The sequence below is a fragment of the Pseudochaenichthys georgianus genome, chromosome 13 (assembly GCF_902827115.2).
Source record: "Pseudochaenichthys georgianus chromosome 13, fPseGeo1.2, whole genome shotgun sequence".
In the NCBI taxonomy this organism is placed as follows: domain Eukaryota; kingdom Metazoa; phylum Chordata; class Actinopteri; order Perciformes; family Channichthyidae; genus Pseudochaenichthys; species Pseudochaenichthys georgianus.
Genome location: NC_047515.1, coordinates 41,630,748 through 41,657,055, shown reverse-complemented (window position 1 = coordinate 41,657,055; position 26,308 = coordinate 41,630,748). Strand labels below are relative to the sequence as shown.

The window sequence follows — 26,308 nt, the reverse complement described above, 5'->3', positions numbered from 1 at the left end:
ACTTTCCTACATGTTCATTTGATATATTGTGGATTAAGGTGTGTTAAAGACATCATCTGTTTTGTTTGTGTTTTAGTGAGCTCAGGATTTGTTGTTGTTGTTTTACGGGGTAGATCGGCAGCTCAATCAAGGAGGAAAGTGCAAACAGCTGTGCCCAGTTATTTCCTCTGAGCAGGAAGGACTGGGCACGGGTAAGAGGTAGGATTATGGGTAGGATAGTTCTGCATTAATTACAATTCTGATATATTTAGCGTGCTTATTGGCATAGATGGATGCCCATAAAAACAGTAAGTGCATCAGCAGTCATTCACAGATTAGCAGAATCAATGGTGTGTTCATTTTTCAGTGGGATGTGCGTGCGTGCGTTTATCTCCCCCTACACTTACCTGGGCAGGTGGTACGTTCCAAAAAGTTGACGCTGAGGAGGAGGAGAGATGAGCTGTTAGCTTGCTGTGAGGCTGCATATGTCTTTAGCTTGGTGTTCTTTTGTTAAAGTTCGATTGAGTATTATTGGAATTCCTTGGTTTCACGTATGGGCTTCGTTTCTGTGCACTTTTTGTTAATGAATGGCATTTTATTGCGCTACTTTTGCTCTTACTCGTTTGTTGTCTATCTGGTGCCAAACCCCCTCCTCGGCCCTTTAAATGGGGCGTGAGCAATTCATGAAACATATAACGCATTAATTGGTGAGCTGTAGCGATGCTGTTGGGTGTTACTTTTGGACAGAGTCTTATAAACTGTTTCTAATCACTGTGTTTAGCAGATTAGGTCCAAGCTGAAGCTTTTTATATTAACTGTACAGAAGCCGTAACGACCTTTGCCAAAATGTGGAAATATTTCCCTTTAAAGGTCCCCTATTATACTGTTTCTCATCAATATATCACAGGTCTCAGATATATACAGAGCCTGTCTCTGATTGGCTGAAACACCAAACAGGTCATTGCAGCATTACCCATAATCCCCTCTGTTTCAGCCCTGTTTCCAAAGTGCTGATTCTCTGTCTGTTACTTTAGATGAAAATAAGGAGCCCCTCCCCACGCCCCTCTGAGAGAGATCTGGTTACAAAGAACTCAATGGAGCTCTAGAGGAGATTCAGGTGATAGGGGGGGGGGCTACCTTGGCTGCTGATTGGCTGATGGTTACACAAGACAACACATCGTTATGACATCACAAAGTGGCCAAAATCTGATCAGCTCATTTTCAGACAGGTTTTTATAGAAATGGATCAAAAAGAGAGAAAATCTTTGTTCCTGAAACTTTCAGAGTCTCTTTCCACAGAGGGGACACATGTTGATGTAGAAGAGACATGGAGAAGAGGGGACACATGTTGATGTAGAAGAGACATGAAGAAGAGGGGACACATGTTGATGTAGAAGAGACATGAAGAAGAGGGGACACATGTTGATGTAGAAGAGACATGAAGAAGAGGGGACACATGTTGATGTAGAAGAGACATGAAGAAGAGGGGACACATGTTGATGTAGAAGAGATGTGAAGAAGAGGGGACACATGCTGATGTAGAAGAGACATGAAGAAGAGGGGACACATGTTGATGTAGAAGAGACATGGAGAAGAGGGGACACATGTTGATGTAGAAGAGACATGAAGAAGAGGGGACACATGTTGATATAGAAGAGACATGAAGAAGAGGGGACACATGTTGATGTAGAAGAGACACGGAGAAGAGGGGACACATGTTGATGTAGAAGAGACATGGAGAAGAGGGGACACATGTTGATGTAGAAGAGACATGAAGAAGAGGGGACACATGTTGATATAGAAGAGACATGAAGAAGAGGGGACACATGTTGATGTAGAAGAGACATGAAGAAGAGGGGACACATGTTGATGTAGAAGAGACATGAAGAAGAGGGGACACATGTTGATGTAGAAGAGACATGAAGAAGAGGGGACACATGTTGATGTAGAAGAGACATGAAGAAGAGGGGACACATGTTGATGTAGAAGAGACATGAAGAAGAGGGGACACATGTTGATGTAGAAGAGACATGGAGAAGAGGATCCATTGGTGCTGGTGCTGGATGTATTGTCCGTGTCTTCCCTGCGAGGGAAGATGTAATATGTAATCCTCACACATGAACTGACCCATGCCTGATGCATTCTTGTGAAATGAAGCTACCGTGGGAAGCTGGAGTCTGACCCTGAGCTCCGTCTGGTCAACACTTGGCTTCTTCCTCGTCCGCTAGCTGTCGTTCATCCACCAAAACCTATTCACAACATGAAGTCTAATCCATCTCTCAATGCCTCCGCCCGGTGGCTGGAACTGTGGTTTCTGGAGAGAGCAGAGCTGGACGGGTGATTCCACGAGGTTAATGTCGAACCAAACCCACATCCTCTCCCTCCCCTCGTGCAGTCTGTGCTTCTTCTTAGCGGCGACCACAGTGCTCCTCTCCTACTGTGTGAGCTGTCAGTCATCTGTCTTCCAATCATCCCTCCCAACAACACACACACACACTCTGAGACGCCGGTGTGTAAGCCAAAGCCAGAGGCAGTGTAACAACATCAAAGATTGAGCTAGTTGCGGTCAGATGAAAGTGGGAAAGGGCAGGACAGGAGTTGGGAGCTAGGGTTGAGTGGGGAAGGTTAGCTCCCGTCGTTAACCCTGACGTCACGGCATAACACGGGGAAGTGGACCGGGGGAAGTTTGGGAATAAATTAGCATCGACTTAAGCGCTCAGACTCCAACTTTGGGATTGAGATGTGAAGCGAAGTTCAGGGAGTGACTCAGCGTCAGGATGAAATGGGATTTCTCAAATGTTTTCACACCGAGATGATTTTAGTCACAACTAAATTAAGTACATTTATAAAAATGTACATTCAAGCTTCGGTCACCGGAGGAGATTATCAGCTCCGAGTTTGAACTCTTCAGAGTCACACAATAAAACCTCTTGCTCCAGCAGATGATATTTGTGATCCGTCTACAGCATTGTGTAACAATGTATTCACCGTCTACTGCCAGGACAAATATAACATCCAAATGTAATTTACCCACCTCGCTTCTGTTATTGCATGTTCCCAGTCGATACTCTCCTGGTTCCAGAGAGGAATGGATATCTTGTCAGCGTTGTATTATGTCCCTATTGATGATGACACATGACTTCTGGGGGGGTGGGGGGGGGGGGGGGGGGGGCACACAACATTTTAACATTTATCTACATGTATCGTCTGTGTGCTGTGCTGTTGACAGAGTGGATAACTGATGGCAGCAGATGAGTTGGATGAGGTTTGTGGAGCTAATCTGCCATCTAGTGGTAGACGAGTGTAAGAGACTGCAATTTAGAAGAACCATCAGTCATGAAGCTGTAGTTTAGAGTAGAAGTACTTGGATGTTGTACTTGAGTGAAAGTAGAAGTACTCAGATATTGTACTTGAGTAAAAGTACTCTGATCGTGTACTTGAGTAAAAGTAGAAGTACTTGCATCTTGTACTTGAGTAAAAGTAGAAGTACTCTGATCGTGTACTTGAGTAAAAGTAGAAGTACTTGCATCTTGTACTTGAGTAAAAGTAGAAGTACTCAGATCTTGTACTGAGTAAAAGTAGAAGTACTTGCATCTTGTACTTCAGTAAAAGTAGAAGTACTCAGATCTTGTACTTGAGTAAAAGTAGAAGTACTCAGATCTTGTACTTGAGTACAAGTAGAAGTACTCAGATCTTGTACTTGAGTAAAAGTAGAAGTACTTGCATCTTGTACTTGAGTAAAAGTAGAAGTACTCAGATCTTGTACTTGAGTAAAAGTAGAAGTACTTGATCTTGTACTTGAGTAAAGTAGAAGTACTTGCATCTTGTACTTGAGTAAAAGTAGAAGTACTCTGATCTTGTACTTGAGTAAAAGTAGAAGTACTCAGATCTTGTACTTGAGTAAAAGTAGAAGTACTTGCATCTTGTACTTGAGTGAAAGTAGAAGTACTCAGATATTGTACTTGAGTAAAAGTAGAAGTACTCTGATCGTGTACTTGAGTAAAAGCAGAAGTACTTGCATCTTGTACTTGAGTAAAAGTAGAAGTACTCAGATCTTGTACTTGAGTAAAAGTAGAAGTACTTGCATCTTGTACTTCAGTAAAAGTAGAAGTACTCAGATCTTGTACTTGAGTAAAAGTAGAAGTACTTGCATCTTGTACTTGAGTAAAAGTAGAAGTACTCAGATCTTGTACTTGAGTAAAAGTAGAAGTACTTGGATCTTGTACTTGAGTAAAAGTAGAAGTACTCAGATCTTGTACTTGAGTAAAAGTAGAAGTACTTGCATCTTGTACTTGAGTGAAAGTAGAAGTACTCAGATATTGTACTTGAGTAAAAGTAGAAGTACTCTGATCGTGTACTTGAGTAAAAGCAGAAGTACTTGCATCTTGTACTTGAGTAAAAGTAGAAGTACTCAGATCTTGTACTTGAGTAAAAGTAGAAGTACTTGCATCTTGTACTTGAGTAAAAGTAGAAGTACTCAGATCTTGTACTTGAGTAAAAGTAGAAGTACTTGCATCTTGTACTTGAGTAAAAGTAGAAGTACTCAGATCTTGTACTTGAGTAAAAGTAGAAGTACTCAGATCTTGTACTTGAGTAAAAGTAGAAGTACTCGGATCTTGTACTTGAGTAAAAGTAGAAGTACTCAGATATTGTACTTGAGTAAAAGTAGAAGTACTCTGATCGTGTACTTGAGTAAAAGCAGAAGTACTTGCATCTTGTACTTGAGTAAAAGCAGAAGTACTTGCATCTTGTACTTGAGTAAAAGTAGAAGTACTCAGATCTTGTACTTGAGTAAAAGTAGAAGTACTTGCATCTTGTACTTCAGTAAAAGTAGAAGTACTCAGATCTTGTACTTGAGTAAAAGTAGAAGTACTTGCATCTTGTACTTGAGTAAAAGTAGAAGTACTCAGATCTTGTACTTGAGTAAAAGTAGAAGTACTTGGATCTTGTACTTGAGTAAAAGTAGAAGTACTCAGATCTTGTAGTTGAGTAAAAGGAGAAGTACCAGAGTGTAGGAATACTCTGTTACAGTAAAAGTCCTGCATTCAAAATGTTCCTCAAGTGAAAGTAGAAAAGTATTCTCATCAAAATATAGTGAAAGACAGTAAAAGTAGACGTTGTGCAGATTGGTCCATCTCAGAATAATATATATGATATGTTTTATAATGATTGATCATGAAAGTGTTCTCAAAGCTGGTGAAGGTGCAGCTAGTTTGAAGTACTTTGTAGACTGCAGGGTAGCTGGTGGATTTACTCCAGGTGGAACTAAAGTCTGATTCAACACTTGGTTATATTTCACATCATTCATCCAGATCTGTGAAGTAACTAGAGGTATTAAATACATGTAGTGGAGTTAAAGTACACAATTTACCTCTGAACTGTAGTTGAGTAGAAGTAGCTACAAAGTAGCATAAAATGAAAGTATACCTCAAAATTGTACTTGAGTAAATGTACTTAAAGTGCACCTAGCAAGCTATTTTAAGGCATATATTATGGGTCTCATATATATATAAATATATACAAACATGTCTGTGTGTTTTTCTCAAAATACAAACAGATCATGCATTTTAGAAATCCCTCTTATCCCTCTGTTGCAGCTGTTAGAGAAACGAGGATTTTGGGTCCTTAGCTTTAAAAAAAAAAAAAGAGAGAGGAGGCGGAGCTAATGCCTGATCAGAATTCTACCGGAGATAAAGTTAAATTCTGCTGTTCTAAACCACATCAAAAGATTATCTCTGAAACAGTATGGAGCTCAAATGCTTTTTCTCTTGCGAGTTCCTTTTTATTTCCTGCTTTTTAAACACATGCTCTACACCAGGGGTGTCAAACTCAATTTCATCACGGGCCACATTCGCATAAAGGTTGCACTCAAAGGGCCGGTTGTAACGATATAAATATATAATATAAATATAAAATAATATATTACATTATTGCCTCTGAATTGGATTATTATCGGATAGGATAATAACTTAGTAATTAACTACGTCTGAAAGCAGAAGTCCAGGTCTCTTCAGTGCGCATGTCACAAAACGAGATGCATTGTGGGACATGTAGTTTATGGGCAACCTGCTTCTGTAAAGCGGCATGTAACCGGTATAATAAACTTATTATATTCTTTGCAAGCTCTTGCGGGGCCACATAAAATGAATTCGCGGGCCGGATTTGGCCCCCGGGCCTTGAGTTTGACACCCCTGCTCTACACAGTACAGGTTAGCTCTGAGTGTTAGCGATGCTACTGTAATGTAAACAAAGACGAGATCACGTCCAAAACACGTCAGGCATTGTTTCTGATAGCAACTCTCTGTGGGTCCACCATCCGAAATTACGTCATATCGGCAGCAAATCTGTATCCGGTCATTGTCCCCGTTTTTAAAAGATGTGTACGGAGGAAAAGAGAGAGGGTTTTATTTTCTGACGCTGCGTGAGTTCCCCGACACACCCGGACACATATTTATGAATAAAAGACATCAAAAAGGTCATTTTGCACGATAGGTCCCCTTTAATACTTCCCACCTGATTCCAACATACCACCAGGATCCAGGAAACCACTTTTCAGCAATTGATTTGAACATCTCTGCGCAGAACGAACCTTTATTTGATTCAGTTTACTACAAGCAAAATAAAAAAAGTGGATCTGTTAAATCACCAGTTGATATGAATGCAGATTCAGTTCTGCAGTTGTAAATACATGTAAGAAAACAAAAATCACCTACAGCAACGTGTCCAAGTATAGAAATACCCCTCATCATTAAACAGAGAATGAATAAATATTAAAATGAATGCTAATACAAATGAGTCGTATTGAGTAGTGTGGCCGTAACTAGCCCAAAGTGTAATTTTCATTGAAAAGATTTATTGTACTCAAAATATTACTCGTGAATCATTATTTCAGCATATTATTTCCCGTTTCAATATTCCTTTTTATTGCAAGCATTTGGGAAATACTGGAATGCCATGGTAATATGGAATATAGGAATAAAGTGGCGACGTGCCATACACCTTCCCTCGAATGACTCTTACGAAGACGCTTAGGAAAACAGACCAAAATAGATACCGATCTTACAAAGACGTGATGTACAGTACTGTGTGTGTGTGTGTGTGTGTGTGTGTGTGTGTGTGTGTGTGTGTGTGTGTGTGTGTGTGTGTGTGTGTGTGTGTGTGTGTGTGTGTGTGTGTGTGTGTGTGTGTGTGTGTGTGTGTGTGTGTGTGCGCTCAGGAATGTACCGCTATATACATTTAAAAAGATGTAGGAAGTGTATGAGCAGCATAAAAGTGCACCGTCTTCAAAAGTGGAAAACGAAACGCAAGAAAGTGAAACAATCTTCACCCTCCGCTCCATCAACCGGGGCGCTTGTAGCACGCCTCCTGGTAGGACGTGGCGTTGACCACGCTGAACATGTCCCTCCTGACAAAAGACAGGAAGTTCTTCAGAGGGCAGAGCGGCTGGTTGGCGTTTGTGACGTGTGAGCGACAGAAGGATGTGTGATACGTCACGTCCTCGCCGTTGTAAAGCACCCTGATGAACACTTCTCCGTCTGTCACCTTCGACTTGTCGCCTTTCTTCTTCTGTGGTCCTTGCGTGGCCGGAGGACTCTTCCACAGTTCAAAGACTAATCGAGCAGCAAAACGTGGGAATCGCGCCTCCTCGAGCCCCAAAGCGCTGAGCAGCGGCGCCACGGTAACATCGTGGGCTGAAGACAGCGAGAAGACCTCCTCGCCTCCTGCCCGCCGCGCTCTGCCCGCCTCGTTGTCCTTGGCGACACGCTCCATCTTTGTGGCAGTTCGATTGAGGTAGGGGTACATGGCCAAAATGGCGTATTTATGATACAGCCCCACTCGTCTCCGATCCACCTCATCGTCTAGCTGCTGCCGACGAATGACGGCAAACTGAGCCATGGTGAGGCATCCGTATGTGCCGTCTCCCGTAGGCGCACATGGGAAAGAGATGCCGTGGCACAGGTGGCACAGCAGGGAGTCGATGGGGTTTGCGGCCCTCAGCTGTCGCGTTAGAAGACCTAAGGTGCGCGCCATGTCAGCGTACGTCCTCTCCAGCTGGGTGTCGCTCACCCTGAGGCGGTACTGTCTCCTCTGCTCCTCCTCCAGGTGTCGGTTTCTGGCGGGGCAGTCGCACGCCGAGCCGCAGAACAACGTGCTCCACTGGTGACGGACGGTCAGTTTCGTCCAATCGAAGTCCGGCAGCAGGCCGTAGAGGAAGGCTAGTCCGCTCTGCAGGGTGCGGCTCTTACCCGTGGTCTCCAGCCACACCTGGCGGGGCGTCCAGTCTGCGGGGGGGAAGCGGTGCCGCCTGTAGGCTTTGTGGAGGAGCTGCCCGTTGCGCAGGTGCTGAACCACACCTGGGGGATTAAACAAGAGTTAATTGATGTTGCTCTAATGTTAACTGGTAATTACTTGTAGGTTCATTTGCAGAATTGTTTGTTACTACATTGGTCAGAAGAAAATCTGGGCTATACTGAATGTCTTTTTTCTTTTCATCCAACGTTTCTATTGAAGTTTTTCCTAATTTAGTTAAAGGTCACCTATCAGGCTATGTTTAGGCACAGGTCTCTCAGATATGTAAAAATTAGGGCTGTCAGTCGATTAAAATATTTAATCGCGATTAATCGCAAATTAATCGCACATTTTTTATCTGTTCTAAATGTACCTTAGAGGAATATTTTTCAAGTTTTTAATACTCTTATCAACATATCAGTGGACAAATATGCTTTATGCTAATGTTTATTATCATTTGAACAATGACAAATATTCTCATGAATATTAAACACAACAACCTGGAACCTCTCATACAATACAAATGGGGGGTGTGTGTGTGTGTGTGTGTGCGTGTGTGTGTGTGTGTGTTGGATCGTTGGAGCTATGTGCAACTCAAGGCATATGCTCGAACGGGAGCTGCCTGGACGCTGCAATCATGTTGGTGCAATCATGAGTGTGCTGACTTCTCCTACAATGTCCCGCTGTCTGCTTCCTGCATCAAGTCAAGTGCTCGGCGCAGTTGTGGCGAAATGTCGCTCCTCTGTTTTCATTTAAACAGCTCCTTATATCCGTTAGCGCAGCTAGCTAGCACCAGATGCTAACAACAACAACAATACACGTAAGGTCTCTCTCTCGCTCGCTCAGGCCACACATACACACACCCTCCCGGTCCTCCCGATGGCCAGTCGGTGCCGGTGAGCGTGGAAGTGTGGTCTGCCACAAGCGGGCGGCAGGAGCGGGGCTGTCAGCAGATGGTATTTTAAACTCGATGCGCTCTGAAACTATGGGGCGGCCGAGGAAAAAAAATACACATGCGTTAATCGCGTTAAAATAATTAGTGGCGTTAATTTTTTTTTGCGTTAACACGTTATTAACGCGTTAAAAATACCAAAAAAGTGTTTTGCTCAAAATACCAAACAGATCATTCCAGCCACGCCTCATATCCCTCTATTTCACTTCCTGTTTCAAAAGTGCTGATTTGGGGATAAAGCTTTAAAGAGGAGGGGTCTGAGCTCATGCGGGACCCGGCAGCTACCGTCTAAACTAAATGCTGCCGTGATGAAACGCCATATCATGGATCATCAAGGATCTGAAACAGCATGGAGCTCAAAGGCTTTCTCTCTCCCGGTTACACCACAAGGTGAGTTCCTTTTTACTTCCTGCTTCTTCTCACACACATGCTCTCCAGCACAGGTTAGCTCTGAGTGTTAGCATGCTAATGTAAACACCGACCATATTACGTCCAGAACAGTCGGGCATTGTTTCTGATAGCGACGTTTCTGATTGGGCCGTGGGTCCACATTTCAGATATTACGTCATATCGGACGCAAATCTGGATCAGCTCCGTTGTTCCCCGTTTTTAGAGATTTGGGTACGGAGGAAAAGAGAGAGAGTTTTATTTTCTGACGCTGCGTGAGTTCCCCGACACACCGGGGACACATGTTGATGTAGAGAAGACATCACAAAGTGCATTTTGCATGATAGGTCCCCTTTAGTTAATCTACAAAAAAATGAATTTGCTGAACCACACCTGGGAAAAAAGTAAACAAGATGAAGGTTTGATTTGATATTTGCACAGTGTGAATGCTTGTTAACAAACTGTGTCAAGAGGGAGGCTCTAATGTTTATTATTACTGACTTGTAGATTCATTTTCAGAATTGCCCTTTTTTTCGAGATTCTATTAAAGTTTTTTCAATAAATCTTAAAAACAAGATTTTAGTCCTGAAATAATCTTGGATAGAAAAAAATGTATTCATACCAGCAAAACACCTCGATAGTTAAATGCCATTTTACGTTTCATTACGATACGATACAGTAGGGCTGTGCAATTAATCGTATTTTAATCGCAATTACGATTTTGGCCTGCCACAATTTAAAAAACAACATAATCGAAAAACATATTTGATCTCATTTATTTGTGTCTAATTTATTTTTTATTTATATATGTTTAGTAGCTTGTGGAAATGCGCTCCAAAATATTTGTTGAACTTGTTTATCGGTATTTATTATTTTGATATTATTTATTTAAATATATCATTTATTTTCGTATTGGTTTTTCAGTTGAATCAGTGAAAAAGATACTGTTCAAATTATTATTTGTTTTGAAGTTCAATAAATGGATGTTTTCAAAGTCAATGAATAATCGTATTTAATAATCGTGATATCAATTATTGACCAAAATAATCGTGATTATGATTTTTGCCATAATCGAGCGGCCCTACGATACATTATTTATTATCGTTATAGCATTACTATTTCGGCGATTTGATAAAATATAAATTATATTTCACTTTAGTTACATTTCCATGACTTTTCCAGGTTTGTAAGGACCGTCAGAACCCTGAAAAAAAGGAGCAAATATATGGATGTAATGTTTAACTATTAATACTCTCATACTCATACATCAGTAGGACTCAGATGAAGGTGTGTTCCTTGTACATGTGATGTTTGGTTTCTTTCCGTTAACTGCCAAGTGGGAACTAAGTCTGTTTTTGTGTTTCCTATGATACTGCTATGATTGGCTGTGAAAGACAGACCATCTATTTCTATTTATTTTGGGGCAGGTAACATAAGATTATTTTCTTCTCCCGGCTCCTTTCCGGGCACGGTGTGTTCATAGAGACATGTTTTGTAATTAATCGTTATACATTAAGTTGTGCGTACCATGAACGGATTACAGGCGAATGCAATGCAACCTGGTCAGCGTACGGTGTGTGTGTGCAGCTCTCCAGCCCACCTGTCTGCGTGAGTTCTCCCATCTCACAGGCGCTGTGGTTGGGCAGGCGGGGGACGGAGCCCAGCGGAGACTCCCAGTGGCCCTGGGCCCCCTGACCCATGTGACGGATGAAGGAGTTCAGCAGGGGGTGGGACGGCTTCCTGTGGGGGGGGGGGGGGGGGGGGGAGGATAATGTTAAGAGACAGACTTGTAAAAATACAGACTCATGGCTTATAGAGGTTTCTCAATTCTGCTGTTAGGGCCGTGTTTCTTGTTGAAGTATTAAAGGTCACCTCTTCTCCATGTCTCTTCTACATCAACATGTGTCCCCTCTTCTTCATGTCTCTTCTACATCAACATGTATAATAGGGGACCTTTAAAACAAACATGGTGCCACTAATAGTTCTACGGTGTTCTAATGGTAAAAGCCTGCTTCAACCCATACAGTATTATAAAGTAATGCACAGGCAGACATTCACACTGGACTTTCTCTCTTAATTTAAAGAAGATCCAGTCACACAGTTTCTCACAGACTCGACGGAGCTTCCTGTTGAAACCACAGCTTGTGTTCCTGACCTCTGAGCAGCTGCCTTATTGGCAGAAGTTCAATCTAGAAAATAATCTTGCTGTAAAATACTATCATGGGACTTTTACTATACCATTTGTATCGAGTCATCCCCCTTGAAAAATATACTTTAAAGTAACACGTTTGGTTTGCAAGTGCCTTTTTTATGAATCGCCTACACGCCTTCCCTCATGTTTAGGAAATAAGCCGAGCTGACAGTTTAACATGTGACGGTAGGAACAGTGTGCACGTGAGCAATGAAATTAACAATGGCTACACTTCATTAAGCTGCTTCAGTGTACTCTTATATTTAAAAGCTCTTACTGAGGTTTCCAAATACACCTGCCTTCATCACAAAAACATGGTTAAGATTTGTGCTACTTTGGGTTTATAAATGTTATTTATGGTCATTTTAAATAGCTTTTAGATTGCTCCCGTCAATATCGGAGGTTGCCTGAAAATGTTCTCCGTTGACCTTCAGTGAAAACTAAATGTCTTCAGGTTGAAATAGCTTTCAGACAAAATACTAATAATCCATAAGCATACTCTCGTCAACTCGGTCTATAGACAATTAAATAGTGATTTCCGTGTAATTTCCCTCTTAACAAGTACTCAGTAAATCTTATAGTGATTGCTTTCTCATGTTCAGTATCTCCTCCCTTTCGGTGCCACTTCCTTCATCTACCAGCAGGTGTCGCTCTAACACTGCTGCACTCCAGCCCATTTCAACGTGTGTGGGAGGGGATGTGGGAAATGGTCAGAGATATAAAAAGATGAAAGTGAAATGTGTTTATTTGGGGGGTGGACACTCACGTTCACACACACGGACACACACACACACACACACACACGGCAGCCAGAGGAGCAATCGGTGATCTGATAGATTAGAGATGATTGAAGATTACACTTTAATATATCAAATCTGTGGGAGCTGCAGCTCAACTGTGCAGCTCAGATTAAAGGCACGCACGCACGCACGCACGCACGCACGCACGCACGCACGCACGCACGCACGCACGCACGCACGCACGCACGCACGCACGCACGCACGCACGCACGCACGCACGCACGCACGCACGCACGCACACACACACACACACACACACACACACACACACACACACACACACACACACACACACACACACACACACACACACACACACACACACACACACCATGTATACATCACTTCAGGGGACATTACATTGACTTACATGCATTTCCTGGAGACTTATCCTAACCTTAACCAAGTCTTCACCCTAAAATTAATGATTATGGGGACCTCCAATTTGTCCCCATAAGGGAGGCGAGTCCCCACACGTGACTATGTAAACAGATTTAGGTCCCCACAAGTATAGTAATGCTAGAACACACACACACACACACACAGTTTCCATAGTGATCACTGGTTCAGGGACAGCGCATAAAAAACCAACCTTCTGTCTTTACCCTTAATCCGTTTTCTTTTTTGAAACGCAGTGAACATGTATCTACTCTCCAGCTACTAGGACAGCCATTCTTCACCTGCAGTTCCTCGTTCTGTTCAAATCAAAACTCTGGTTTCAGATCCGTTTCGACACTAGCCTACATGTTGTTGTTGTTTTGAGCGCATTGTTATCTTCTTGTCACGTTGCATCAGCAGCAGTTGTCACAATCTACTCGCTTCTCTGTGAGCCATATATCACTTGAACTGTAATACATGCAACGCTAGCAGGGCTGGGAGTTACCTGTATGTAATCCATTACAATTATTCTGTACCGGTAAAGAAATGTAATCAGAAACCTAATCTAAGTGTCTCCAGTCGTGTAACCTGATTACTTTCTGTTACTTTTGGATTACCTCAACATCAAATGCAACGCTATTAAACGCAAGAGAATAACATTTACTGAATAACTAACAAAGCACTCTTTGAACTAGAAGCCAGGATGATTGAGGATGTGAGCGCATGTGCCATGTCCTGAAGTGTGTTAAATAGGTTTGAGTCAATGGTCTGATTTCAGACAGAGGGTGAAAAGAGGTGCTGCAGCACAGACAGTATGAGAAACATAAAGAGATTTTTGAACATTAAAGCATGGAGACACTACATACTGATATACACCTGAACATCAGCAGGAGAGGACTCTTTAAAGTAGAGACACTACATACTGATATACACCTGAACATCAGCAGGAGAGGACTCTTTAAAGTAGAGACACTACATACTAATATACACCTGAACATCAGCAGGAGAGGACTCTTTAAAGTAGAGCCACTACATACTGATATACACCTGAACATCAGCAGGAGAGGACTCTTTAAAGTAGAGACACTACATACTGATATACACCTGAACATCAGCAGGAGAGGACTCTTTAAAGTAGAGACACTACATACTGATATACACCTGAACATCAGCAGGAGAGGACTCTTTAAAGTAGAGACACTACATACTGATATACACCTGAACATCAGCAGGAGAGGACTCTTTAAAGTAGAGACACTACATACTAATATACACCTGAACATCAGCAGGAGAGGACTCTTTAAAGTAGAGCCACTACATACTGATATACACCTGAACATCAGCAGGAGAGGACTCTTTAAAGTAGAGACACTACATACTGATATACACCTGAACATCAGCAGGAGAGGACTCTTTAAAGTAGAGACACTACATACTGATATACACCTGAACATCAGCAGGAGAGGACTCTTTAAAGTAGAGACACTACATACTGATATACACCTGAACATCAGCAGGAGAGGACTCTTTAAAGTAGAGACACTACATACTGATATACACCTGAACATCAGCAGGAGAGGACTCTTTCAAGTAGAGACACTACATACTGATATACACCTGAACATCAGCAGGAGAGGACTCTTTAAAGTAGAGACACTACATACTGATATACACCTGAACATCAGCAGGAGAGGACTCTTTAAAGTAGAGACACTACATACTGATATACACCTGAACATCAGCAGGAGAGGACTCTTTAAAGTAGAGACACTACATACTGATATACACCTGAACATCAGCAGGAGAGGACTCTTTAAAGTAGAGACACTACATACTGATATACACCTGAACATCAGCAGGAGAGGACTCTTTAAAGTAGAGACACCACATACTGATATACACCTGAACATCAGCAGGAGAGGACTCTTTAAAGTACAGACACTACATACTGATATAAAGCTGAACATCAGCTGGAGAGGACTCTTTAAAGTAGAGACACTACATACTGATATACACCTGAACATCAGCAGGAGAGGACTCTTTAAAGTAGAGACGCTACATACTGATATACACCTGAACATCAGCAGGAGAGGACTCTTTAAAGTAGAGACACTACAGTACATACTGATTGTCGAGACGAAAGTCAATAGGGCTATATGTAATTATATCTGTGAAAAACGGACTAACAAATAATTATGTGTTTTCATTTAGATTATTATTATTATTATTATTATTATAGTATTGTTCAATACCAGGAGAGGGTATTTGTTTATTTTTGATAACGTGGGCTACTTTTCAGAAGCGAGCTGTAGGGAAAATATGAATGCCGCTTCCGGCAACACGGCTACAAAAAGGGGTGTAATTTGTGATGGCCGGTCTCTTGTTCTCAAAGCCACGGAGAGAGAACCAGGCGACGGTGTGTGTGAGGCTCCGGAGACGCCGTTGGTATGTTTATTGCATTTATTTACTTGATCTGTTGTCGCACTTTGCGAGAGTGCTGTTGCGCAATCAGCTGTGGTTTTACGTAGCGCGGTCTGCCTGTGCTCCAGTGATTTCTGTGTAATTTAGACAGCGCAGGTGTTCAGATGAGGTTTTCTCTGGTGCTTGTTTCCAAGTGGAGATAAACACTCTTATTAATTCATTTACATTAATGATGTGGTTTTTAAAGTAACAATTTATCCTTTTTAATTAAAACATAGTTTGTGGTGCTATTATTGTTATTATTGAGAATGCAGTGAGACCTGCAAAATGTTTGTAATTTGTGTAGCATGTGAGCTAACTTTTGTTTGTACTTTGTGTTTGAAGGTTTTCAACCTGATGAATTCTTGGAGCTGTCTTCATTAAATAAAGACAAAAAGAACAAATTTGAGTTGTCCAAAGCGTCCTCTGTTGCCCTCTAGCCTATGAAGTCAGGCTAAATCACTGAAACAGGCCAAAAACCTGAAGGACTTGACACTGATATACACCTGAACATCAGCAGGAGAGGACTCTTTAAAGTAGAGACACTACATACTGATATACACCTGAACATCAGCAGGAGAGGACTCTTTAAAGTAGAGACACTACATACTGATATGCACCTGAACATCAGCAGGAGAGGACTCTTTAAAGTAGAGACACTACATACTGATATACACCTGAACATCAGCAGGAGAGGACTCTTTAAAGTACAGACACTACATACTGATATACACATGAACATCAGCAGGAGAGGATTCTTTAAAGTAGAGACACTACATACTGATATAGACCTGAACATCAGCAGGAGATGACTCTTTAAAGTAGAGACACTACATACTGATATACACCTGAACATCAGCAGGAGAGGACTCTTTAAAGTAGAGACACTGATATACACCTGAACATCAGCAGGAGAGGACTCTTTAAAGTAGAGACACTGATATACACCTGAACATCAGCAGGAGAGGACTCTTTAAAGTAGAGACACTACATACTGATATACACCTGAACATCAGCAGGAGAGGACTCTTTAAAGTAGAGACACTGATATACACCTGAACATCAGCAGGAGAGGACTCTTTAAAGTAGAGACACTACATACTGATATAGACCTGAACATCAGCAGGAGATGACTCTTTAAAGTAGAGACACTACATACTAATATACACCTGAACATCAGCAGGAGAGGACTCTTTAAAGTAGAGACACTACATACTGATATACACATGAACATCAGCAGGAGAGGATTCTTTAAGGTAGAGACACTACATACTGATATAGACCTGAACATCAGCAGGAGAGGACTCTTTAAAGTAGAGACACTGATATACACCTGAACATCAGCAAGAGAGGACTCTTTAAAGTAGAGACACTACATACTGATATACACCTGAACATCAGCAGGAGAGGACTCTTTAAAGTAGAGACACTACATACTGATATACACCTGAACATCAGCAGGAGAGGACTCTTTAAAGTAGAGACACTACATACTGATATACACCTGCACATCAGCAGGAGAGGACTCTTTAAAGTAGAGACACTACATACCGATATACACCTGAACATCAGCAGGAGAGGACTCTTTAAAGTAGAGACACTACATACTGATATACACCTGAACATCAACAGGAGGACTCTTTAAAGTAGAGACACTGCATACTGATATACACCTGAATATCAGCAGGAGAGGACTCTTTAAAGTAGAGACACTACATACTGATATACACCTGAACATCAGCGGGAGAGGACTCTTTAAAGTAGAGACACTACATACTGATATACACCTGAACATCAGCAGGAGAGGACTCTTTAAAGTAGAGACACTACATACTGATATACACCTGAACATCAGCGGGAGAGGACTCTTTAAAGTAGAGACACTACATACTGATATACACCTGAACATCAGCAGGAGAGGACTCTTTAAAGTAGAGACACTAAATACTGATATACACCTGAACATCAGCGGGAGAGGACTCTTTAAAGTAGAGACACTACATACTGATATACACCTGAACATCAGCAGGAGAGGACTCTTTAAAGTAGAGACACTACATACTGATATACACCTGAACATCAGCAGGAGAGGACTCTTTAAAGTAGAGACACTACATACTGATATGAACCTGAATAGGAGTGTAATATGTCCTCTATCAAATCTATCGTAGCATTGTAATCCTGTAAGAAGTCTCCATTCTTTAAAAAGATACTAGTAATCCCGTTACATGTTAAAATGACTCCTAAAGCCTGACCACCAGGCACACGAGCGGTGAAATGAGGGAGATTCTGTGCCAGCCAGTGCTGCATTCTGCTCTGCTGTCAGCAGATACGTTTGCGGAGGGGAGTTTGGGGAAATCCAGATTTAATTGGCCACATCGAGAAGCTAGACGTCAGCGGACGGGGACACTCGTGTGGACAAAAAGCCCGGCTGACTATTAGGATGATTGTTGCTAACCAAAGATTACAGAGCCCAATTACATTAAGCGGGGATTATTACCACTGGATAGGACGGGGAGAGAGCTTAGTGATGAGGGAGGAACAAGGATGAAAAGAAGGGTGAAGTGAGGGGAGGAATAAACAGGAGAGGATATGAGATGATGTGGTCTAAACACTGGAGAGTGCCAGACTTAAATGGAAGTAAATGGGGTGCAGAGAGACAAAAAAGAACTGACAAAGACGGTGCTGCTAGAGGATGAAGAGAAACGAGAGAGAGAGAGAGAGAGAGAGAGAGAGAGAGAGAGAGAGAGAGAGAGAGAGAGAGATGTTGAAGAGAGCTCAGTTAACCGCAGACGGAGACAGTGGGTCTGCAAGCTGGTGCCAGCACACACACACACACACACACACACACACACACACACACACACACACACACACACACACACACACACACACACACACACACACACACACACACACACACACACACACACACACACACACACACACACACACACACACACACACACACACACACACACACACACACACACACACAGGATCCAGCCCTGGGCATATGCAAGTTCAGTACTACCCAGTAAAAGGCTGGTGTAGATAAAAACAGAACTGCCTACATTCAAACGGAAAGAGAAACCACAGAAATATTTAGTAAGCTTGTAATATTCTATTTCTCTGCAAAAGCAGCACATCCAAACCACAAATACACCCATTCAGCCTCAGTGTGACAACAACCTTGATTCAGAACAGGGGTTTGGTGAAACTACACTCAGGGATGTTTGCAGAACTCTTTTATGGAAAATATTCGTCAGCTGTGCTTTGACATATAAAATAAAATAGATCAATAACTCTAATTTGATAAAGCAACAGTAGATTTGATTATTGATGTAAACACGTTAAAATAGTATCAGCAGGAAATGGCTAACCCTTACACGACATTTAGACATCCAAAAGATGATATCTAGTCTCATTTCATTAGCGCCAGAATGCTGACATGCCCACAGAAAATGTGCCCAAAATGTGAAGCAAATAAACTAAATAATAGCAATAAAATGTTTATGCTTAGCTGAGATGAACAAGCTCATGTATTCCATTTAAAAAATGCAATGATGAACAATTGAAACTAATAAATAATGACGTATATGAAGCATTACTTTTATACTTCTACCAAAGCTTCCCTTTTCTAAACAGACTCAAAATATTCCTGAAATGAATACATGAGGGAAACACACATGCCATATTTGTGTTTTCCACTCGTTTTTATGAAGGACAGCGACCACAACAACGTGTTTATATCGTGTTATGGATCTAAATGACCTCATAATCTACTATGAAGTAGGGTTACTTGGAGAGGGTCTGACCCCGACCCTTGTCAATTAACTACAGGGGTCCCTCAGGGCTCTGTTCTTGGTCCCCTCCTCTTCTCCTTGTACACAAACTCGCTCGGATCAGTCATTAGCCCGCATGGTTTTTCATACCACTGCTACGCTGACGACACCCAATTAATCCGGTCCTTTCCCCGCTCAGAGACCCAGGTCGTCGCACGCATCTCTGCTCGTCTAGCTGACATCTCTCAGTGGATGTCTGCTCATCACCTCAAGCTCAACCTTGACAAGACTGAACTGCTTTTCCTTCCGGGAAAAGATTGTCCCACTCTTGACCTGACTATCAACATCGGCACCTCTGTTGTTTCCCCGACCCAGACTGCAAGGAATCTGGGTGTGATCCTAGATAACAACCTGTCCTTCACTGCAAACATCGCTGCTGCAACCCGCTGCTGCAGATACACGCTTTACAACATCAGGAAGATACGTCTCCAGCTGACCCAGAGAGCCACGCAGGTTCTGGTCCAGGCTCTCATCACCTCACGCCTAGACTACTGCAACTCCCTCCTGGCTGGTCTCCCTGCATGTGCCATCCGACCTCTGCAGCTCACCCAGAATGCAGCGGCTCGTCTGGTCTTCAACCTTCCTAAATGTTCCCACACCACTCCGCTCCTCCGCTCCCTCCACTGGCTTCCGGTAACTGCTAGAATCCACTTCAAGTCACTGGTGCTTGCGTACCATGCTGCGAATGGATCTGGCCCTTCCTACATCCAGGACATGGTTAAACCGTACACCCCAGCGCGTGCTCTCCGCTCTGCATCAGCCAAACGGCTCGCTGCACCCTCGCTGCGAGGGGGACCCAAGTTCCCATCAGCAGAAACACGTGGGTTTGCTATCCTGGCTCCAAGATGGTGGAATGAGCTCCCCATTGACATCAGGACAGCAGAAAGCTTACACACCTTCCGGCGCAGACTGAAAACTCATCTCTTTCGACTCCACTTCGAGCAATAGAACTATTAACAAAGCACTTATATACTAATAAAGGACTGGCTTATCTAAAGCCAGTTCAGTAGCACTTGAAATGTTTGGCTCTATGAAACCTGATGTACTTTATGATTCTGTTTTCTTCAAGGTTGTATTTTGTTGGTCGAACGCACTTATTGTAAGTCGCTTTGGATAAAAGCCTCAGCTAAATGTAATGTAATGTAATGAAGTCTGAAAATAGCTTGTGCAGCACCTCCCTACTTCTCACACACACACACACACACACACACACACACACACACACACACACACACACACACACACACACACACACACACACACACACACACACACACACACACACACACACACACACACACACACACACACACACACACACACACACACACACACACACACGAGTACTACAGTAGTTGGGAGGAAGTGTAGGTGGCGCCAAGAGTCAATTCCTGTCAATTTCGGAATCGAATCAAGCTCCACCTCTCCCCCCTACCCCCAATGGACCTGTATTTGTACACCCCCCCCAACACACACACACACACACACACACACACACACACACGCACGCACGCACGCACGCACACACACACACAGTACAGCACCAAACACTGTATTCTACTAGCTGCTACAGATAGTTATTGAACTACTTATATATTTGTACTGTTGTCATATACTCATCTGTTTCAATCGACCACACTGCCTTGATTTGAATCCTTCATTTTGTGTATGTACAGTATATATATATACACATGTACATACTTGTAAATAGTGTACTCTTTGAGACGGTGGCAAACAGCATTTCGGTCACACAAACAGAGATATTGATAATAAAGTGGACTCTGATATCACAGGAGGCTTGTGTGCTGCTGGATGGCCTACATTCAGCTAACGTTCAAAGATCAAGCGTATTGAAAATATCTAATAGGAATCAAATGTGTGTAGCAGATACGCAGTGTGTCACTGTGCCAGCTCTACAGATTACAGCGTCCAGATGTGCAGAGCTGATGTGCGATTGGGTAAATCTGAGCTCAGGTAAACTGCCCTAAAAAAAAAAGGGGGATTTATTGACCATATGGCCAAGATAAAAACTCCAGCAGTGTGTGTGTGTGTGTGTGTGTGTGTGTGTGTGTGTGTGTGTGTGTGTGTGTGTGTGTGTGTGTGTGTGTGTGTGTGTGTGTGTGTGTGTGTGTGTGTGTGTGTGTGTGTGTGTGTGTGTGTGTGTGTGTGTGTGTGGGTTCGTTGGCTTAGTTCATGTGAATCCACAGGACGAGTTTGCATAAATGTCAGACTCGTCTTGAAGCTGAAGTTCAGAGGCTTGCTGGCTTTGAATAACTTCCAATCAGGGACTCTTATCTGGCCCTTTTGAAAGAGGAGCCAATGAGAGCAGAGACAGACTGCCAACAGTTTAGGAGAGAGAAAGGGCTGCAGCCGAGAGAACCAGGATAATGAAATACAGAAGATACGAAAGTTCATTTGAGCCTGTGTGTATCTCGTATCTGTGCGTACTTCGTGCAGCGGCGACATCCTCAGTGAGTGTGTCGCTCAAACCGAGCGAGATAACACTCTGCTGCAACAGACCCACGCACACATGAGTAATCGTGTTTCTCTGCGTGTATCCATCGGCACCAAAGCACAGCAGAACAGATGCAGCTCAGCAAACCCACCCGCTGCTGCTGACAGTTCAACGCCTACACACACATCCTGATATCTCAAATGTAAAACAAATACAGCTTCCAAATACTAATACCTCAAACCTTTTTTTAACACACTGAGCGTATCTTCTTATTTTCTGTTTTTCTGGGAGGATATGAGAAGCTGGTGGAGTTCGGTGTCTCTCTCTCGCCTGCCGGTGCCCTTAACTCTGACCTGGATTAATTGAAACTGTGGGAACAAAGCCTGTGTCTTCAGACTCCACACAGAAAACACATTTTCCTTGTTAACCCTCTCATTTCCATTCTCTGTATTCTACAGCCAACCAAAAACAAATGTAGCAAATGGCTGTTTTCACTGTCTGTTGTTCGACATCTTTAGTCTAAAATGTGATCTGTTTTTGAGCCAGACTCTTAATCTCTAACATACGAGATACATAATGCACTTTAATACTTTTGATTAGAGATGTCCCGATCCTGATTTTCAAAAAATCGGGGATCGGGATTTTTTTTTTTTTTTTATATATATTTTTTTTAATTTATTTAATGTTACAAAACAAAAATGACCATGTTCACGTCTTAAAGTCATCCTGAGGACTTAGTTTTGGTTTAAAATTACACAACATCATGTATGTGTTGCTTCTTTTGGGCTTGTTTCAGACCTGGTTGCTTATTTCTCTCAAAGCTGGCAACAGAGTGGGCGCAGTGTCTGATAGTAGCAGTAAGCTAACGAGAGGCTACGTTCAGCTGGTGACTCGGGAGTCGGGACAGAGAAAATGTCGGGAGTTTGGAAGTATTATAAAATTGAAAGCGAAGGCAGTGTAACAGCCAGATGCAATGTTTGCAAGGCGGAGGTTCCGCGTGGTGGAAAGAACAGAGCTACGTTCAACACGACCAATCTAATACGCCACCTGAGAAACAAACACCAACAACAACACGGCGAGTACACAGCGGCCACTCGGGTGACGGCACTGAAACAACCGACACTTTCAGAGACTTTCAAAAGGAAAGAGAAACGGCCCCAGAACAGAGAACAGGCCAACACAATACCAGCCAAGATAGCTGAATTCATCGCGTTGGATGACCAGCCGTTATCTGTTACCTTTTTGTTCTCTTAATGCATTGCATAAAGATCGGATCGGGAAAAATCGGTATCGGCAGATTGTCAAAATCAAATGATCGGAATCGGATCGGGAGCAAAAAAAGGTGATCGGGACATCCCTACTTTTGATTTGATATACTTTATTAATCCCCGTGGGGAAATTGTTTCTCTGCATTTGACCCATCCTAGTGTTAGGAGCAGTGTGCTGCCATTTTGAACAGCGCCAGGGGGTACAGGGGTATCTTCTCTTGCACTGTATGTATCGATGCTGCTATATTGTATTACCATGACCTAAACACTTGGGTAGCCTACTCTTACTCTTGCACTTTTCTTGCATTTCATGTATGTGCTATGTTTGTAAATTACATTTTCTTAATGTTTTATGCGGATGGAAAGTAGCTCAAAGCTAAATCCGGCATATTTACACTTAGCACATTTCCTGTTTTAAGTGTTCAATAATGTCCCTGCCGACTAAACGAATACATCAATAATCTAATAGATATCTGATCTAATATCATTATATGATAACGTGCGTACGGTCAATGTCGATCCAATGCAATGGAAAGTCCCAAAAAGTGTAAGAAATTAAAATATGGCAAGAATATTCTTCCGCTCAGCAGAGATGCAACAAAGAAGGCTTTGCTTCACTAAAGGACTCATCCTCAATGAACACATGAAGCCAACACAACAACTTGCACATATGTCAACATTTTCTTATTAGTTGTAGTTTGTAAAAAAAATAGTTTCAACGGATTTAGGATGCCTTTTATCACGAGGAACGATTAATCGAATATTCGAAATTATTCAGGTATTTTTTGGGAGGGGTGCCTAAGCTGATTACATATGATCAAATGGAATAATTCAATGTATACGCCAGTGCCATAGCTAAGTGTGTCAGGTCTAAAGGTGTGTGTTGCTCCGCTCACCGGCCCCTCACAGCGGGCAGAGCTGCAGGTGCTGATCTCTCTCTAGCGTCTGGTTATACTTCACTCGCGTTTATGTCCTTTGCTTTGAAAGATTTTTTTCATGCCTGTGTGTAGACGGGGCGTGAGTATTGAATAGGTGCATTCTGTGCATAGGCCCTGTTACAGTTTGTTGATCTCTGTTGTCACGGGTTACGTTACACGAACCCGTCATGTTGTTCGTGTATGATCCCTCTTTCATTAAAAAACAAGTTATGTTTTAAGCATGAAAGCTGTAGGCCTACATTTGACAAATTCAACTTGGTTTCTATACTTATTTGGAAATGTATTTATTTTAATTACAATTTTTTATTTTTTTATTCTTCCAACATTTTTTTGTATAGGATATGTACATTTCGGCTAATCGGTTAACCGTTTTTTTGGGGGTCCAATATTCGAATATACATTTGCTTTCAAATTCCCATCCCTAGTACCCAACTGCCTCCAGCGCATGTATACTAGAAAACTGTGCCCCAGTGAAAAAGACTGATACATGAAAGGAACTTCTGGCTTAAAGACAAAACAGTATCAACTAGTTTCCGCCAAGTCTCGAGTGGAGGAGCCAATCCTGTTTATTGTTGATATGTCGTATTATTTCGTTTCGCTATGTTGTGCATTGTTATTCTGAACACGGGTGGGGCTGATGAGATGCACAAGGTGTATACATGAGGTAGGTGACAGGAGAGGGAGTAAACACCGGACAGAACAGCACTTTCTTGCAGAACTGGAAAAGCAACAGTAACACATGTAATGACCTGGAAACTAACATGTCCGACTGGTAAATCTCCTGCACTGTGTCTTCTTACCAACGACCTGTGTGTGGACGGCAACAGGAAGAAACGGCTTTGAGAAGGAAGGTATGTGCCATTGCATAGAGTTGTGTTCAGTGCGTACCTGCTGGTGGACAGGGTGCAGTCGATGGCGGGACGTTTGGTTTTGGGGATGTAGTAGAGAGGGTAACGGTCACCATGGCGAATCATCACCTGGACCGACAGCAGCTTGTAGTCGGCTGGACTGTGACCTGTGGAGGAAACCCGCATCAGCATACACGCTTTCCCAAGAGGAAAAGGAAACTGTCATCGTAGTATCAGTGACGGATTCACCGAAGCTGATATCGTTGCTTTTTGTTCTAAATGAATAGACATCAAAGTAGATTGTTTAACGGCTTAATGCTGGTTTTAATAGGAACACATGTAGACTTGAAAAAGAAAGAAAATAACGTATGCAGCTTCTTCCCTTAGAGATATAATAGATAAAGGGCACACACAGAAAGATTTGAGTGTCTTTCAGCTCATTGTTTTGGTTTTACGACCCGCATCGGTGTCATTTTGAGATAAAGCAGGCAAATATGTTTCTGTGTTAAAGGTCACCTATCTTGTTATTTTTAGGCAATAGCACAGCTCTCAGATATATACAAATATAAACATGTCTATGAAGTGTTTTGCTCAAAATACCAAACAGATCACCCATTCTAGCCACGCCTCATATCCCTCTATTCCACTTCCTGTTTCAAAAGTGCTGATTTGGGGATAAAGCTTTAAAAGAGGAGGGTCTGAGCTCATGCGGGACCCGGCAGCTACCGTCTAAACTAAATGCTGCCGTGATGAAACGCCGTATCATGGATTATCAAGGATCTGAAACAGCATGGAGCTCAAAGGCTTTCTCTCTCTCCGGTTACACCACAAGGTGAGTTCCTTTCTACTTCCTGCTTCTTCACACACATGCTCTCCAGCACAGGTTAGCTCTGAGTGTTAGCGATGCTAATGCAAACACCGACCATATTACGTCCAAAATAGTCGGGCGTTGTTTCTGATAGCAACGTTTCTGATTGGGCCGTGGGTCCACATTTCAGATATTACATCGTATCGGTTTCAGTTCCCTGACACAACGGGGACACATGTTGATGTATAAAAGACATCACAAATTGCATTTTGCATGATAGGTCCCCTTTAAAGCTCTCGTAAAAACACTGTACACTACCTGCCAATCGCCAAACACGAGACACAGTTAAACTACATTTCAAATAATTTACAGAAACACACCTCCAAATAAATGCTAGTGTTTGCTTTTATCTGCTTAATGTGCAAATATGTATGTTTCCCCCAAGTGGACATAAAACAAATAAAGATTCACGTTAAACTTAATTCTACTCGGTCAAATCGTTCATATTGAAGGGAAAGCTGACCTCACGAGATCCAACAACGGTAGGAGAGTTAATGCGGGCCACGTCTTACAAAGGGAAATGTTGATTTAACAATCTAACGACAATAGACACATGTAAAATAACCATTTCTAGATTGTTTGCTTGTTTCTGATTGATTTCCAATAATTGTATTATCTTAATCTAAAACACAATGGATCCGCCGTAGGTA

At 42.3% G+C, this 26,308-nt stretch overlaps 1 protein-coding gene across 2 annotated transcripts in view; it reads right to left on the bottom strand.

Moving 5' to 3' along the window:
- Positions 1-5,840: 5,840 nt before the first annotated feature.
- The window catches only part of pxylp1 (2-phosphoxylose phosphatase 1), a 51,797-nt gene continuing 31,329 nt past the window's right edge, over positions 5,841-26,308 (bottom strand). For both annotated transcript variants that reach the window (XM_034096798.2, XM_034096799.2), the window contains 3 exons: positions 24,831-24,957; positions 11,208-11,347; positions 5,841-8,333 (listed from right to left, as the gene is read on the bottom strand). In XM_034096798.2, the coding sequence (XP_033952689.1) occupies positions 7,318-8,333; positions 11,208-11,347; positions 24,831-24,957 (1,283 nt within the window). In that variant the 3' untranslated portion in view covers positions 5,841-7,317. The remainder of the gene's footprint in view (positions 8,334-11,207; positions 11,348-24,830; positions 24,958-26,308) is intronic.